An 18,903-nucleotide genomic window follows, 5' to 3' on the forward strand; every position below is an offset into this window, starting at 1 on the left:
ATGACCAGGGTTTTCCTACCATTCACATATTGACTTTGTAGTAATATATAAATTGTTAGGTGTTTTATTTAAAAAAAACTAAATAGAAAGCGAGATGGTTGATTTCACTTCTTTGTATTGTTGTTTAAGCAAATAGAAGATAAAACTCAGTCCTGATGGGGGCGCCTGGGTGGCACAGCGGTTGAGCGTCTGCCTTCGGCTCAGGGCGTGATCCTAGCGTTATGGGATCGAGCCCCACATCAGGCTCCTCCGCTTTGAGCCTGCTTCTTCATCTCTCACTCCCCCTGCTGTGTCCTTCTTTCGCTGGCTGTCTCTATCTCTGTTGAATAAATAAATAAAATCTTTAAAAAAAAACAAAAAACAAAAAAAAACAAAAAAAACTCAGTCCTGATGAAAAATTTAAAGACATATATCATACACTACCGTTTTGCAAGGAATGTGTCTGTCATTTCTTCAGTAACAGGTCTTGAGAGAGCTCCCCAGACCCTGATAGCCATTTATTCCCCCTCTCTCTAAACAAATGACCTTTATGGAGTCTTTTAAGAATGAACTCCCTCAATGGGCTGCCCCCACTTATATGGTCACCTGTGTTTATCTAACCTCCTTCTCTACAATTCTAGAGATGTTCATTCTCTTAATCAAGGCTAATCTCTTTTTTTGTGCTTTTGACCTGTCTCCCTTCCAGGACTGTACTTATTCCTTCTTCTATATTTTTAACCACTGTAGTCTGGTTTCTGCCTCCAACATCCCACTAAAGATCATTAATGGCCTCATGTTGCTAAATCCAATGAATAATATTCTATTATCACTTAACTTAATTTTTCAGCAGCCTTTACTACTGAAATGACTACCTCTTCCTTCTTTGAATACTCTTTTTTTTTCTTGGTTTTGAGATCCAATACTCTGGGTTTTTTCCCCCCCAGGCATGAAGAACGCAGTCTTTTATTGTATCAACACTAGATGCCTAATACTTAGCCTAGCATTGTGCACAGAGGTTATGTTTGAAGCAATAATGATACTATTGGCCATAATAAGTATAGATCTCCTTGAATGGCAGGAACAACAACGGCAAAGAATTAAAAACTTGGGATGCCTGGGTGGCTCAGTCAGTGAAGCATCTGCCTTCAGCTCAGGTCATAATCCCGGGGTCCTGGGATGGAGTTCCATGTCGGGCTCCTTGCTCAGCAAGGAGCCTGCCTCTCCCTCTGCCTGCACTCCCCCTGCTTGTGCTCTCTCTTTCTGACAAATAAATAAATAAAATCTTAAAAAAGAAAACAACTTATACGACACTCCGTATGCTATAGGCATGAATCCACTATGCATATATTTTTTTCTTCTAGGCAAGGTATTTAGTTGTTTGTTTATTTGTTTAGGAGGGTTTAAGTTTTGTTATATTTCCATCTTAAATGGTTTTAGACAGCATCCAATGGCTGGTACTTTTAAATCACTCTGGAATTCCTTCTATCTCTCTAAACACTTCTTGGCTGGCCTGGCTTTTAAATTTTAGAGCTCTTCATGGTGACCTCCTGTGTCCACATCTCCTCTTTCTAATCTGTCTTCCTAAGTGATTTCATCCACTCCAGTGGCTTCAACTGCTCTTATACACTGATGACTCCTATATTTATAGCTCCACTAATCTACTATTCAAATCCCTGATGGACGTGGCACTTGGCTTAAATGTGGAAGATTGTATTTTCCAAAAATGGCTGTAACAGTATTTCTCATCCAACATGCTTTTCATACAATACAGCTTTCATACCTTCCCATCAAGAGGAAGGACTCCTCCCATTGAAATGGTACAGCTTCTGTGACTATTTTAACCAATAGAGTATGCAGAAAGTGGTGCTATGTGACTTCGGAAGATAGATCATCAAAAGCCTGTCAGGCATCACGTAAGCAGCCACCATAAAAGCAGCCCAGCTGCCATACTGTGAGGAAGGCCAAACTAGCCCATTCAGAAAAACCACATGAAGAGGCACCATGTAAAAAGATGAGTATGACTGAAGAGCCCCTTGCTGCTCCAACCTCCTCTCCAAATGAGGTATCTGTTGCTGCATAACAAATTACCCCAAAATGTAGTGGCTTAAAACGGCAAGCATTTATTACCTCTTAGTTTCTGTGGGTCAAGCATTCAGGAGTAGCTTAGCTGAGTGATTTCCTTAGGGACTCTCACAAGGTTGCAGTCAAGCAAGATGTCAGCTGGGGCTTCAGTCATCTAGCCTCAAGATCACTCACTCACATGGCTGTGGCAAGAAGCTTCATCCTTGGCTATTGGCTAGAGGCCTCAATTCCTACCATATGGGCCTTTCCATTGGCTGCTTGATTGTCCTCAAGCACATGGCAACTGGCCTCTCTGAGAGCAAGAGATCCAAGAGTGAGATCAAGGAGGAAGCTTCAATGCCTTTTATGACCTAGTTTCACGAGTTACACATTGTCGCTTCTATTTTATTCTATTCATTGGAAATGAGTCACTCAGGCCAGCCCACACTCAAGGGGGTAGGGATCGGGATCTACCTTTTGAAGGGATTTGTGGATACCTTCCATCCATTGTTACTGTTCCAGCCATTATCTGACTGCAAAGGCATGAGAGACCTGCAAGCTAGAACTGTTTATCCCAGCCTTTTCCCAAATTCTCATCCATAGAAACTATAAGCAATAATAAAATGATTATTGTTGTTTTAAATCATTATGTTTTAGAGAATTTTTTTTTTTTTCAGTGCTAGCTAACCAGAACATGGAGTCTTTTGGACTAAACCCTAGAATGCCAAAAGCTCCATTCTTTTCTGGGATCCCCACAAATTTGTCTGGGGTTTCTATTCCTTTCTCTCCCTCTGACCTAGGATTTTTGCCTCCAAGAAGGGAGTAGCATATGGGGTTCCTTCTCACCTACTACTGCTTGTTCTCTTGTCAAAATTTTCATTTCCTTTTGGTTGGGAAAACAGCTCTTACAGCATCAGCATTCTTCCCACACTCTGGTTTATGATATAAACTCTGATCTAGGTGGTTTAGGCTCTTCTATTAGTTTTTAAACGAAAGTTTTTAGGATCCCACAAACCTATTTTTTCCTCCATATTTCCTGTCTCTCAAAGATAAGACTCTGGGTTTCAATATTGTCTCATATAATTTATAAAAGTCCACTCAGAAGTTTAACTTACTTCTTGGTTCTAGTCTGTGTGTATGTTCCTTCTCTGAGGCAGTGTAGAGAAAACTATCAAAGTTGCCTTCATGAAGGATGACAGGTATAAGAAAGTTCAGGAAGCAACTGCAACCCATTAATAGCTCAAAATTATTATTATACTAATGAATACTTGACATATAGCATTTATGTTAAGTGCTTTTTGATTTTATATAATATGATGTTCCCCAACAAGCTTACATAGGAAGGACAGGACTATATTGTTCAACAAGGAATTTCTTCTAAGAAGGCCTTCTTGTATTGTACCTGGTTAACATCTGAAAGATCACTTTCTGTGAAAAACGGCATAGATGCTCACATAGGGCTTCCTGATGACTCTTCGTTTGTGTTTATTTGGTTCTAAATAAACTTTCTCCATGACAGCTTCTAATGGTGATGAGGCCTCTTCAGCAATGAATTATTTTGTAATCAGTCATGTTGCAATCTGTCAGAAATGCTCAGTTTGTCCATCTGCTGGGTCATTTCCACTATATTATGGAGTCTGTTTGGAAAGATGGAAATTGGCCAGTTCATCCTGTTTTCTTCACTGATGTGTTAGTATCAGTACACAAAATGTGGTTGAGAAAAAATTTAGGTGAAATTCTTAAAATCTGAGATGGTTACATTTAGCCTACTTTTCAGTTAAGAAAGTGATTCATATTTATTTCCAGTGGCTAAAACCCAACACTACGTTAAGTCTAACTAAAGCTCTCTCAAATTGCTAACTTGATAGTTACTATAAGTAGCATAATTAGGAATTCTACAGTGATTTCTTTTTGACTATGTTTTTTTCAACTATGCTTAATCCTGCTCTTAGCACCCCTGTTTGTTTAAAAGTTGTGGAATTTAAAAGGAGCTACGTTGGGGCCTCCTATCTCCCATCTCATGAAATCAATGTAAGATTGCTTCATTTCCAAAGTCCACCTGGGTTCAGACCTTTCCATATTCTCCTGCAGATTCTCAGAGTTTTAGACCTTTCCATATTCTCCTGCAGATTCTCCTTCTTCCTCTAATTCTTGATCCAGGTGCACATTCTATTTTACCTTGAAGAATCGAATCTCTTCACCAGTTATCACAGGGTTTCTCTTTCTAAGAATTTAGGCTTTGTGGGAGAGTTAAAGGTTTCAGGGAGGAGTCATAGCCTTCCACCATTTCTCTGGCTTCTTTCTCTCCTCTCCTATTCTTTCCTATCTTTCAGGAACAAAGCCAGTTTCTCTTCTTGCCTTATATATAGCATTTTAGTAGGCTAATATGCATGATCTAACCTGTGGTAGAGGCTACTACTAATCCCTGTATTTGTTCGTCCCTTCCTCCATAGTGTTAGTAGAATATTTGAATGCCAAGGTAACAATACATCTCCTAGCTTCCTGTATAGCCAGGTATAATCGTATGACCATCACTAGCCAATGTGATGTAAGCAAGAACTGAAGTATATGCCATCTGGGTTTTCCCCCTGAAAGGAATGAGCCTGCCCTCCTTTTCACTTTCCCTCTTCCTTCTGGTTGGGATGTGAAGGTGGTGGTAAGAATCATCTTGAACTATGCCGATAAGAGCGTCAGGAATAGTAGAACAACCAGATGTACTGACATGTTGCCTGTCCTTGACTGACTATGCCTTGAGAGACGGGTAAGCATTTACCTTTTCTTTCTTTCTTTCTTTCTTTCTTTCTTTCTTTCTTTCTTTCTTTCTTTCTTTCTTTCTTTCAGAGAGAGAGAGCATGAGCAGGGGAAGGAGCAGAGCAAGAGGAAGAAGCAGACTCCCCACTTAGCAGGAAGTCCAACACAGAGCTCGATTCTAGGACCCTGAGATCATGACCTGAGCCAAAGGCAGATGCTTAACTGCCTGAGCCACCCAGGTGCCCCTATCTTCTTTTTAATACACTTATATTTTGGGTTTCTGTTTCTGCAGCTGAGTCTATATTCTAATCCATGCAATGCCCTTCAAGCTCCCTCCCTTCTCACCAAGGCGTTTTTTAAGAATACTAAGAGGAACTCTGATGAACCAAATTTTCTCCTCTTCTTATTTATATGTGAAACTTCCTGTACAAGGGGAAGATGAGTGTTATTTCTTTAAGTAGATGTATGAGAGTGAAGGCACTTCACGTGGAAGAAAATTTCATGAGGAAATATTCAGGAAAATGCAAAGAATTTCTAGGGAATAAAAACATGTGCAGTTTGGGGGGCACATAGGGGAATTCTGGAAAGCAAAGCTGGAAATGTGACTTGGCTGGGTTAAGTTAATGGAGGCATGCATCTGTTCATCTTTGCTGCTTTGCCATGTAACAACACCCCCGCCCCCAAACACAACTTTTAGCGTGTTAAAACAATTATTTACTCACTACTTAATGGGTCTGCAATTGGAACTGGCAGCAGTTGGTTAGTTTTTCAGCTGTTTTCCTACTCATGCAGCTGAAGTCAGCTAGAAGATCAGCTGGGATTGGATGGCCTCATTCACATGTCTAGTTGATAGGTTGATGGCTCATGTGCACATGCTCAGTTCTCCATGTTGTCAAATCAGCTGTCTACCTTGGGCTTGATAGCTTGGGCTGCTAGATAGCAGCTGTATTCCAAGAGGAACAAAGAAGGCAAGACCCAATGCTCATATAATTTGTTTTACATTAGTAAGTCTCCAATTGTTTTACATTAGTAAGCCTCCAATTGTTTTACATTAGTAAGTCACTAACTGAGCCCATATATGAGTTAGAAGAAGACGTCACCTCTTGATGGGAAGAACTGTAAATTACCAGAGGACAGTATTTTGCAATCTTCTTGGACCTTGGATACTAAGCTAAGAAATTTGGACTTTTAATTGGTAGAGAGTGAGGAAGGAAGGGCACAGACTTAGAGATCAACCCTAGATGTAGCCAAAAACTGTATTTTTGATAATAGTCTTTATTTTTTTTAGAACAGTTTTAGATTTATAGAAAAATGAAGATGATACAGAGTCCCCATATGTCCATCTTATAACTATAGTATATTTGTTAAAATTAATGAACTAATATTGATACATTTTTATTAGCTAATACATACTTTATGTAGATTTCTTTTTTTTATAATTTTATCTCATTTTATTTCATCATGATAAGTGCATTCTTTAATCTCCATCCCCTGTTTCACCCATCCCCCCACCTATCTCCCCTCTGGTAAAGGGGAGGTAGGTTACCAGCTTGTTCTGGTTAACAGATGGTTATTTGTTCCCTATAGTTAAGAGTCTGTTTCTTGGTTTGTTTCTCTCTCTTTTGTCTTTTCCTTTGCTCATTTGTTTCTTAAATTCCACATATGAATGAAATCATATGGTATTTGTCTTTCTCTGACTGACTTATTTCCCTTAGCATTATACTCTCTAGTTCCACCCACATTGTTGCAAATAGCAAGATTTCATTCTTTCTTATGTCTGAATTATGTATATATGGTGGAATATATACCACACCTTCTTTATCCATTCATCTATCGATGGTCACTTAGGCTGCTTCTGTAGTCTGGCTATTGTAAATAATGCTGCAATAAACAGGGATGCATGTATCCCTTTGAATTAGTGTCTTTGTATTTGTTGGGTAAATACCCAGTAGTGCAATTATTAGATCATAGGGTATTTCTATTTTTAATTTTTTGAAGAAACTCCATACTGTTTTCCACTGTGGCTGCACCAGTTTGCTTTCCCACCAAGAGTGCACCAGGGTTCCTTTTCCTCCACATCCTCGCCAACACCTGTTGTCTCTTGTGTTGTTGATTTTAGCCATTCTGGCAGTTGCGAGGTGATATCTCCATGGCATTTTGATTTGCACTTCCCTGATGGTAAGTGGTAATGAACATCTTTTCATATATCTGTTGACTAGCCATGTGTCTTCTGTGGAAAAATTTCTGTTCATGTCTTCTGCTCATTTCTTGACTGGATTATTTGTTCTTTGGGTGTTGAGTTATATCAGTTCTTTATTTTGGATACTAACCCTTTATTGGATTTGTCATTTGCAAATATCTTCTCCCATTCAGTAGGTTTCCTTTTAGTTGTGTTGATTTTTTCCTTCACTGTACAGAAATTTGTGTTTTGATGTAGTCCCAAAAGTTTATTTTTGCTTTTATTTCCATTGTCTGAGGAGACCTATCTAGAAAAATGTTGCTTTGGCCGATGTCTGAGACATTACCACCTGTGCTCTCTTCTAGGATTTTTATGGTTTGAGGTCTCACAGTTAGGTCTTTCATCCCTTTTGAGTTTATTTTTGTGTATGGTGAAAGAAGGTGGTCTACTTTCATTCTTTTGCATGTGGCTGTCCAGTTTTCCCAACATTATTTGTTGGAGACACTGTCTTTTTCCCATTGGATATTCATTCCCCCTTTGTCGAAGATTAATTGACCATATAATTGTGGGCTTATTTCTGGGTTTTCTATTCTGTTCTATTGATCTATGTGTCTATTTTTATGCCCATACGAGGCTGGTTTGATTACTGTAGCTTTTCATAGACCTTGAAGAGTGGAATTGTGATACCTCCAGTTTTGTTTTTCTTTTTCAAGATTGTTGTGGCTGTTCAGGGTCTTTGTGTTTCCATACAAATTTTAGGATTGTTTGTTCTAGTTCTGTGAAAAATGCTGTTAGTATTTAGATAGGGATTGCATTAAATCTGTAGATTGCTTTGGGCAGTATAGACATTTTAACAATATTTGTTAACAATATTTGTTAACAATATTTGTTCTTCCAACCCATGAGCATGGAAAGTCTTTCCATTTCTTTGTGTCATCTTGAATTTCTTTCATCAGTGTTTTATAATTTTCAGAGTACAGGTCTTTAACTTCTTTGGTTAGGTTTATTCTTAAGTATTTTACTGTTTTTGGTGTAATTGTAAATGGGATTGTTTTTTTAATTTCTCTTTCTGCTGCTTCATTATTGGTGTATAGAAATACAACAGATTTCTATACATTGATTTTTTATCCTGTGACTTTACTGAATTTGTGTATCAGTTCTAGCAGTTTTTTGGTGAAGTCTTCCAGGTTTTCTGTAGTAACATGTCATCTGCACATAGTGAAAGTTTTGCTTCTTCCTTACTAATTTTGATGCCTTTTATTTCTTTATGTTGTCTGATTACTGTGGCTAGGACTTCCAGTCCTGTGTTGAACAGCAGTGGTGAGAATGGACGTCCTTGTCTTTTCCTGACTTTAGAGGAAAAGCTCTTACTTTTCCCCCATTAAGGATGATGTTAGCTGTGGGTTTTCACACATGGCTTTATTGTATTGAGGTATGTTTCCTCCAAACCTACTTTGTTGAGGGTTTTATCAAGAATGGATGTTGTACTTTGTCAAATGCTTATTCTGTGTCTATTGAAATGATCATATGGTTCTTATCCTTTCTTTTATTGACGTGATGTATCATGTTAATTGATTTGTGAATATTGAAACACCCTTGCAACCCAGGAATAGATCCCAATTGATCTTGGTGAATTTTTTTTTTTTTAATGTATTGTTGGATTTGGTTTGCTAGTATTTTGTTGAGGATTTTTGCATATAGGCTTATTGGAGTTAATGACCTGTAGTTCTTTTTTTGTGTGTGTGTGGTGTCTTTATCTAGTTTTGGTATCAAAGTAATACTGGCCTCATAGAATGAATTTGGTAGTTTTCCTTCCATTTCTATTTTTTGGAATAGTTCGAGGAGAACGGTGTTAACTCTTCCTTAAATATTTGGTAGAATTCACCTGGGAAGCTGTCTGGTCCTGGATTTTTGTTTGTTGGAAGTTTTTTGATTACTAATTCAGTTACATTGCTAGTAATTGATCTGTTCAAAATTTCTATTTCTTCCACTTTAGTTTTGGTAGATATATGTTTCTAGGAATTTATCCATTTCTTTGAAGTCGTCCAGTTTGTTGGCAATATGTGTTTTCATAGTACTCTGTGGTGATGGTTGTTATTTCTCCTCTTCCATTTGTGATTTTATTTATTTGGGTCCTCTCTCTCTTTTGTTTTTGTTTTTTGTTTTTGATTAGTCTTGCTAGAGGTTTATCAATTTTGTTGATCTTTTTAAAGGACCAGCTCCTGCTTTCATTGATCTGTTCTTTTTTTTTTTTTTTTTTAGTTTCTACATCATTTATTTCTGCTCTAATCTTTATTATTTCCTTCTTTTTGCTGGGTTTTATTGTTTGGGTTTTGTTTGTACTTTTTCTAGCTTCTCTAGGTATAAAGTTAGGTTGTTCATTTGAGGTTTTTCTTGCTTCGTGAGGTAGACCTGTATTGCTATAAACTACTCTCTTAGAACCACTTTTGCTGCATCCCAAAGATTTTGGACCATTGTGTTTTCATTTTCATTTGTTCCCATGTAATTTTTTATTTCTTCTTTTATTTCTTGGTTGACTCATTCATTGTTTAGTAACACGTTATTTAATATCCATGTATTTGTGCTGTTTCCAGACTTTTTCTTGTGGTTGATTTCTAGTTTCATAGCATTGTGGTCAGAAAAGATGCATGGTATGACTTTGATTTTTTTTGTATTTGTTGAAACTTGTATTGTGGCTTAATATGTGATCCATTTTGGAGAACATTCCATGTGCACTTGAAAAGAATGTGTATTCTGCTGTTTTAGGATGGAATGTTCAGAATATGTTTGTTAAATCCCTCTGGTCCAGTGTGTCATTCAAAGCTGGTGTTTCCTTGTGGATTTTCTGTATGGATGATCTGTCCATCAATGTAAATGGGTGTTAAAGTCCCCTACTATTATTGTATTACTGCTGATTATTTCTTTTATGTTTGTCATTAAGTATTTTATGTATTTGGGTGTTCCTGTATTGGGTACAATAAATATTTACAATTGTTATATCCTCTTGTTGGATTGTCTCTTTTATTATTTATTATTATATAGTGTCCTTTTTTGTCTCTTGTTACAGTCTTTGTTTCAAAGTCTATCTTGTCCAATGTAAGTATTGCTACCCTGGCTTTCTTTTGACACCCATTTGCATGATAAATGTTTTTTCCTAACTTTCCATCTACAGGAGTCTTTTGGACTGAAATGAGTACCTTGTATGCAGCATATAGATGGGTCTTGTATTTTAATCTACTCTGTCACCTTATGTTTTTTGATTGGAGAATTTAGTCTATTTTCATCCAAAGCAATTATTGATATATATGTATTTGTTGCCATTTTGTTACTTGTTTTGTGGTGGTTTCTATAGATTTTCTCTGATCCTTTCTTCTCTTGCTTTCTTTCGTGGTTTATTGGTTTTCTTTAATGATATACTTGGATTCCTTTTTTTTTTTCTGTGCATATATATTACTGGCTTTTATTTGTGGTTACCATTAGGTTTGTATATAACATCTTCTGCATGTAGCAATCTATATTAAGATGACCATCCCTTAAGCTTAAGCCCACTCTTTACTCCTTTCCCCCATGTTTTAGTATATGTTGTCATATTTTACATCCTTTTATTTTATGAATCCCTTTACTAATTTTTATAGAAATACTTATTTTTACTGCTTTTGTGTGTGTGTGTGTGTGTGTGTGTGTGTATACTTTTCGTACTCTTATTTATGCTTTTTGCTTTCCACTCAAAGCGTCCCCTTTAATATTTGTTATAGGCCTGGGTTAATGGTCTTGAACTTCTTTAGTTTTTATTTGTCTGAGAAACTCTTTACCTCTCCTATTCTGGATGATAGCCTTGCTGGATAGAGCCTCAGGGAATGTCTACTATGTGTGTCGCGTGTGTTCTCTGCTGATTCTTGACCTCTTTTTCCTTCAGTCTGGTTGTCTGCAGAGGTTCTCTTTGCCTATTGTGGGCAGTGTTTGGTTGCCAGCAGAAGTCGAGTGTGTGGTTGTCTGCTTGTGAAATGAGACCTGCTCCTGCTGCTGCTGGAACTGAGGTCCTGCAAGACATGTGGGCTGGGAGATGTGGTGTTAGCAGGGTTTGCACTGCTCCTCTGGGGCATGGGCCCGCAGCACTGGCACCGAGGCAAGCACGGGAAGGGGGGTGGGGGAGGGAAATGGAGCTTCCTGCTCCTTTGTTCCAGGAGGGGTCTCCTTGAGATCCCTGTCTCTCGGGGCCATGCCCTGAACTGAACAAATCACTTTCGCTCCCGTCTTCTGCAGGCATTTTTCAAGCTGCCAGTTCTAAGCTGTATCTGCTCAGCTTGTTTGTGGTGCTGTGTCTTAAGGGTGGGGACTCTACTTCCTAAAGCTCTCCTAGAGTTGAGCCCAGAAATTTTTTTTTTTTTTTTTTTTTTTTTTTTTTTTAGAGTAAGCTCTACACCCAACATGGGGCAGGAACTCACAACCCCAAGATCAAGAGTTGCATGTTCTACTGACTGAGCCAGACAGGTGCCCTCAGCTCATCTATTTTTAAAGTTCCAGGCTTTAAGTCCTGCTTGTTGTAAGAACTCACAAAATGTGGCCCCTTTCGCTTTCAAAAGCAAATGTTAAGGGGATTCATCCTCTTCATTTGTTGGGTTCCCCAGTGTGAAAGTCTCTTTTTTGTCTTTTTCATGCCACGGGCTCCCTATCCACTACTGATGGCCCTGGTCCATTTTGCCCCCAGACCAGATCTTTATCCTTCCTACCTTCTTTTTAATTCTTTAAATTAAAAAAATATATATATATTTTTTAAAAATTTAAGCAGCTTCATGGAAAGAGCAGAGCCCAACACAGGGCTTTTGAACTCACGATCCTGAGATCAAGACCTGAGCTGAAATCAAGATGCCTAACCAACTGAGCCACCTAGATAGCTTCCTTCCTACTTTCTTTGATGTTGTCTCTTCTCTACCTTTAGTTGTGGAGTTTGTTCTGCCAGTTTGCAGGTGGTTTGGGGGGTTATTTAAGCTGATAGGAGTGTCATCTAGTTATACCTGTGGGACGAGGTGAGCTTAGGATCCTCCTACTCTTCCATCTTCCCTGCAGACTCCAGATTTTTTATTAGACTTTACCTAATGTCCTTCTCCTGTTGCAAGATCCCATCCCAGGATGCCATATTACGTTTAGTTGTCATGTGTTCTTAGACTTCTTTTGGTTATGATATTTTCTTGGACTTTTCTTGTTTTTAATGACCTAGATTGTTTTGAGGAGTACTGATTAGGTATTTTGTAGGGTACCCCTCTTTTGGAATTTGTCTGATGTTTTTCTCGTGATTAGATTCAGATTATGGGTTTTTGGAAGGAAGATCACAAAGGTAAAGTGCCAGTTTCATCATATCATATCAGAGGTACACTGCTTTGCACTGTTAATGTGAATCTTGATCATTTGGTTAAGGTAGTTTTTATCAGGTCTCTCTACTGTAAAGTTTCTGTCCTGTGACACCCCCCTCCCCCACATACTCTGGAAGGAAGTTACCATGCTCAAACCACACATAAGGAGTAGATCATTATTCTCCCCCTTCTTGAGGGTAGAGTGTCTACATAAATTATTTGGAATTATACTCTACATGGGAGATTTATTTCTTCTTCCCCATTTATTCTAGTTGACCCTTAAACAATGTGGGGGTTAGGGGTGCACAATTGAAGATCCATGTATTTCTTTTGACTCCCCAGACACTTAGCTACTAATAGCCTACTATTGACTGATAACATAAATAATTGGTTAACACATATTTTGCATGTTATATGTATTATATATTGTATTTTTTATAGTAAAGTAAGCTAGAGAAAAGAAAATATTATTAAGAAGATCATAAGAAAAAAGTACTTTTGCAGTACTGTACTGTATTTATGAAAGAAAAATCCACATGTAAGTGGACCCATGCAGTTCAAACCTATATTATTCAAGGGTCAACTGTAATTTATTCAATAGTTTATATGTATCAGTATGGACTCATGAACATTTATCATATACTCTGGGTTGTAATTTAATACTAATCTTTATTTTCTTGCTCAAGTTGTTTCAGCTTTGATGACTAGGAGCTCTTTGAGTTGGCATGCCCCTGTCAACATAGGCCGATGTTGCCTGGGCTGCACAAATATCAGGAGCAGATTGCATAAGGCATGGGAGGCAGAAAGAGAAGTTTGCATGAGGACAACTGAAGGGTGGTGGGCATTAAGTTAAGGCTTAACCCTCTTTCTTTTGAATTGGAGAGAATAAGAAGAATTATTCTGTTATAGCAGATTTCAAGGTTGAAGCTATCATCAGGGAAAAGCCAGATGTTGACTATGTTATTATAACCAAAAAATACTTCTAGAAAAGTTTGAAGGTGCATAGGGTTTTTACAGTTGAGCAAGGATGCAACAGAATGCAACAGGAGGAGATAATAAAGTGTCCTGCAGAGGTAGAGGACTGTGAAAGAGGGAGGGAGAAAGATGGAGATTTAGTTTCGTGAATCCAAAGGGTACTTATCCCATGTTGCAGTATCTCAATATGAGCCCCAAACAAGGGATTTGACAGTTAAATGAATGAATAAAAATATCTTTTGACAAATGGTAAATTAGCAACCAATAATTGCTTGCTCAAATAATTATTTGGGACAAGAATGAATGAAAAGCATATGCTGCCTGTTTGAGTTGTCAGTACTTAGATGAGCTGTTGACAAAAATGGAAGGATATTAAATTAGAAGCGTGATCTTACATATTGCATCAGAGAGTACTGGAAACGCTGGCACTTTAAATATTCACATGAAAAGTCATAATGAGAATGACTTCTTACAATATGTGAAAAAGTTATATAATGATATATGGGTTGTATCATTATACTTTCTTAGGTTGGGAGGAAGGAAATTTGATGGTTCTCTCTTCCACCATACTCTACATTACCAAAATATTTTGGTACATGTGTCACTTTGGGTTTTCACTGGGGAAGAAATGGAAAGTAGGAATAGTGTTCTGAAAAGCAGAGACAGAATTACATTGAAGAAAAAGAATAACCTTTCTTACTTTTCATCTGTTATTTTCCCTTGCTTCTCCCCACCACCACTGGAGAACTAGATTTAGATGACCTATACCAAAAGAGATCAAAGATCTCTATGTGCCTTCTTTGAGCAGCACAATGAGAATAGAATCAGAAACTGAATTCAAACTCAACTTTGAAGACAGAAACATCTGAAATTTTTGAGATGAAGACTGGACAATTTAAAGTGACCCAAAATAACGTAATGGTTGTCTCCTGCAGGGAACAATCTTTATAAATCTGGGCCAGAAGTTTGCATCTCTTATTTAATGTTATCTTCTGTCATTTACTCTTACCTGTCCTTGGGCAGGTTAATTTCCACCAGAAACTTTTTTTATTCATGGTGTTCTGAAGACTTAAATATAATCTGTGTATATAGGATTTTCTCCCTGGTTTTATTTTTTATGCAAAATAGAAGCAATCTCAAATTAAGGAATAGTTGGCAGTACAGTATAGTCAATTTTTTTCCCTAAGCCATTTGAGAGTAAGTTGCTAATGTGATGTATCGTCACCCGTGATTACTTTTGTGTATATTTCCTATGGTGATATTTAGTGCAGGATGGTATTTAGAAATCAAGAACTGGGTACTAGGTGTAATTGTAACTATTGGGATGTTGCTGTTTCCAGGTCTCTCAGTGGATAGAAATTTATACATGTCTTCAGAAAGAGACGCATATAAGAATAGTTATGCAGCTTTATTCATAAAAGCTCAAAGCTGGAAATAGCACAAATATCTCCCAACAGGAGAGTGCATGAAAATGGTGGTGCATTCATACAATAAAATACTGCATAGCAAACATTTTTTAAGAAGGGAAAGAAAGAACAAATGATACATGCTATCACCTGGGTAAATCTCAAAATCATCATGTTGAATGAAAGAATCCAGATACAGCCAAGAACGCTCTGTATAAATCCATTTATATGAAGTTCAAGAACATGCAAAACTAACCTATAGCAATTGACCAGAATGGTGGCTGCCTATATGGAATGGAATTGAGTGGGAACTGAAAGTAATTGGCTGCCATTATGGAAATATTTTATCTCTTCATTGGGCTATTGGTTCTACAGTGTGCCCATTGAACTGTACATGTAAGATTTGTGCATTTCACTGTATGTAAATTTAAAAAATTTAATTAAAAAATTAAATTAAATTAAAAAATTTAGTGGGGGGCTGACTCAGTTCAGCAGAGAGGATTTTATGCCTTATCTTGCTTGGCAACTGTTAATGTAAGTTTGAGCATGGAAGCCATGAGTTAAGAATGGCAGAATAGAAAGAGTTTAAGTTCTTCATGACTTTGTAGGACCACATAGCATTCGTAGACTGTGTAGTTCCAGAATGTGTTTGTGTGTGTGTGTGTGTGTGTGTGTGTGTGTGTGTGCTTGTGAGAGAGATTGAGAGCCTAATAGGTTTAAGTCATTATAGTTGAGGCTTAGTTCGAGCAGCCTAAACCATTCCCTGACCTTCCCTGATCTCTTTTTCTCTCATCTTGTTTGGTTAGGAATACAGTATTTCTCAACCTAAATGTACTATCAATCCTGAGGGAGAATTAAATAGCTATTTCATATGACAGTAATTGCCTGTTCCTAATGCATGTTCCACAGAATGTTCATTTCACAGGAAGAGATTCCATATTAAAAAAAAAAACAACAGATTAACCTTTTATATGCGAATCGTTAGAAATTATTGAGAATTTAAATTCCCACCAGGGGAACACCCTCTACTCATTTCGCAAATATTTCTTGGCCACCCAAGCTTTTTGTCAATGGTGCATCTGGCTGTATTGGATATGTTCGGAAACATCATCCTCCATCAGGTGTGCAACTTGGAAACAACACTTCTTGGGATTTGACCTTTTCCCCAACTACCCCTCCCCACTTCAACAGGATGTGTAGCTTGTTTCAATTTGCTGTCATCAACCAGTCCTACTTAAAGAATGTGTTTCCTCCCTTGCCAGAACTCTAGAAAAGCTCCCTGAGACACAGTATTTTAATTTTTTAAAGTCTTCTTAGTGCAGAGGCCTTACATGTTCTGTCCTGCCTGCTCTGCCCTCCCCTTTCAGTTCCCTTGGCTCTCCTTAGTCCTGAGATCTGGGATCTAGAAACTTTGAAGATGCTATGCATGTGTATGGCCAAAGTGTAACAGATGGGGGTATGGAAGGTGCCCTCTGGGATGTTCAATGAGGCAGCCCCAGTTCTCCTTTGACTCTTCCGGGTCCCGCCTGCACCCTATCTTCTGCCTGACCCTGTCTTCTGGGGCTCATAGTTCCTGAACTTTGATTTCTGTTTGCTTCTCTTATTTCTGACTCATCTTAGTTTTCTCATCCTTACTTTCATTTTAGAGATGTTTTTGAGCTTCTGACAGGTTGGTCTGGGAACTGACTATGGCTAAAATCAACTGGTAATCCCATATCCAAGTACCCGAGTATTAACGCTTCTCAGTTACCTCCCCTTCCCTCACAGATGCACTCCTGCTTGAAACAGTCTTTTGCCCACATGACACTTTGGAGACATGTGAAGAAAGACTAACTAAAGAAGAATTTTTAAAATTCAGGATTACTCTGTGTTGTGAATATTTGAAGGTAAAGACTCCATTCCTCCTCGGTCAGACTTTAGATTGTCTGTTGAGAATTAAAGTTTAAAAGGATCACAGGACAGAATAGCAATATCTTTCTCTAAAGGGAAAGAATGATGGCTCAACAGGTAACGTTGAACTGTAACCTGATTGAATATATTTAGTAACCAAAGAAAATAGTGTGATTCAGATGGTGGGGGACCTTGGCTAGCCCTGAAATTTCAGAAAAAGAAAGATCACAGGGGCAAAGATTGACTATACCTAGGGACAAGAGACCTTGACCTGGAGGGAGCATAGAACTGACACTGCTCATTCTGAGGTTATGATCACCAAGAAACCTTTTGATAATAGTTCAGCTGCCCATACAGTGGTCCTGTAGGTAAAGAATGCATGGGCCATAGCAGTGAGTGGCAGTGAACACCTTTCTTTGTGAATTAATATACTTGAAATTGAGTTTAGATATCAGTCTTTGTGAGCTGGATTAGTGGAATGCTGCGTGGTGAATTGAGACATCAGGTTCAGGAGCTTTCGAGGCTCTCGAGCCAAGCCTGTGAGGGATTTATCAAGGCAATGCCAGCCTGGTAGGAGCTGAATGTGTAGCTCGTCCCTCTTCCCTAGTCATCTTTCCTCCAACCACGGCCATGCAGGTGAGCACATTTTCTTCAGATTTCTAGCCTATTTAATTCAGATTGATCAAGTGTGTCAATATTAGTGACATGTTAATACCTATGTACTTTTCACCGTTTCCTCCTGCTTCCAATTTGGGGTGAAAGTATCAACAGGAAACAGAGGGATATTATGACCCCACATGGGAAATTAGATAAAAGAAAGGATTTCCTGACAGGTGTGCTTTGAAAGTTTTGTTTCTTTTTTATTTTTATTTTAATGTAATTTTATTTATTTATTTACTTTAAGAAAAGAGTTCAGATGCCAGTTTGGCTGAAATTGCTCTTCTTCTTTTTCTTCTTCTTTTTTTCCTTGTAAAAAGAAGCTGGCTCTGATGATACCACTCTGTTTTGTCCAGCCCAACAGATCCTAAAATGTATTGTTCCACTTGATATTAAAAGTATATTCTGAGCAAGGATCTGTGGTAGTTCCTATTTAGGTTTGGGGGTTGGGTTTTCTCTCACAAAGTTAGGTGAGAAAGGAAATCAATATGTTTATTTATTTAATTTAGGCAACCTCCTCTGAATTTTGCTAAATTTCTGACTCCATGTTGATAAGAGAAACCTGGGTAATTTCCTTTTATCTCAGCCTTTCTCCATGGAAACATCTGAATCAACATGTGTAACGGTTTTAATGGCTGTGATGTGGATTACCACCCACTCACTCTCTTCAGTGTCATAATCTGTGCTGTTTCTAGATTGCCGAAGTAATTAGTGGGGCTATGTTGCTGTACTAGTCAATGACATTTTATGAGTATGATTAAATTGTGTGGGCTTCTGTTTCCCATAATCTAAGTGTAAAATAAAGTATTTGATGGATTAAATCATTAATGATTATTATTTGGATATTTGAAAGAATCACATTCCAACTCACATGGGAAAATACATTTAGGTTATGCTCAGAAATGAGTTAAGTGAAACTCTCAAACATTAATACGAGAAAGAAATCCATGTGGGACAACTGCAAGAACAGATAGACTTCAATTTTTTTAATGTTGAGAAAGTTAAACTTTCCATGTCAAGTAGCAGTCATTCAGTGGTAACAAATTGTCACAAATTATTTTTGTTATACTAGGATCAAGAAAGCTCACTAGGCAGAAACTGGGCTAGGGCCTGCCCACTGCACTTTCTGGCCTGCCCCCAGACACATGCATTGTATACTATCAGTCCTAAGGGTATGGCATTTCGTTTACATTCAATATTATGTTAGTTACTTTGAAAATTATCTATGCCAGAACTTTAAATTTTAACTCAAGCATTTAACTAATGGACAAAATTTACTGGAAAAAATAAGTAAAATAGATGATAAAAACAATAAAGAAAAAGCATTTTATTTCAGTAATTTGTACATAGCAGTAAATGTAGCATTATCTTTATGTACTCTTACCTTTCAGAGTAAAATAAAAATAAATTAAATGGGACTTTCCTGGAAATATAGACAAATCAATTTGTAGCTGTTTACTAGTTCAATATCAAGTGAGGTAATTAATTAAAATTAGAACATTTAGCACATTAGAATAATTAGCCCATTAGAAAGATTCTATTTGGGCAAGACAAAAGACTAAAAAAGAGGCTGAATACAATGAACAAGTGAATGTGAAGGATATATTTTTGTTGACTTTATCTTGTTCTTTGTTTTTTAAAAAAGTGATAAGGA

At 37.6% G+C, this 18,903-nt stretch overlaps 1 protein-coding gene across 7 annotated transcripts in view; it reads left to right on the forward strand.

Moving 5' to 3' along the window:
• Window positions 1-18,903, forward strand: part of ELAPOR2 (endosome-lysosome associated apoptosis and autophagy regulator family member 2) — a 251,496-nt gene that overhangs the window by 11,233 nt on the left and 221,360 nt on the right. For 4 of the 7 annotated variants that reach the window (XM_087861114.1, XM_087861113.1, XM_087861117.1 and 1 more), the window contains one exon: window positions 4,882-5,030. The exons of the other annotated variants lie outside the window; for them this stretch is intronic. Coding sequence is in view for 1 of the 4 variants with exons in the window: in XM_087861117.1 (XP_087717243.1) it covers window positions 5,006-5,030 (25 nt within the window). In the remaining 3 variants the exon portion in view is untranslated. The remainder of the gene's footprint in view (window positions 1-4,881; window positions 5,031-18,903) is intronic. 7 annotated transcript variants of the gene reach the window in all.

Source organism: Ursus americanus, chromosome 3 (assembly GCF_024610735.1).
Source record: "Ursus americanus isolate L20-20 chromosome 3, mUrsAme1.1.p, whole genome shotgun sequence".
NCBI classification, from domain to species: domain Eukaryota; kingdom Metazoa; phylum Chordata; class Mammalia; order Carnivora; family Ursidae; genus Ursus; species Ursus americanus.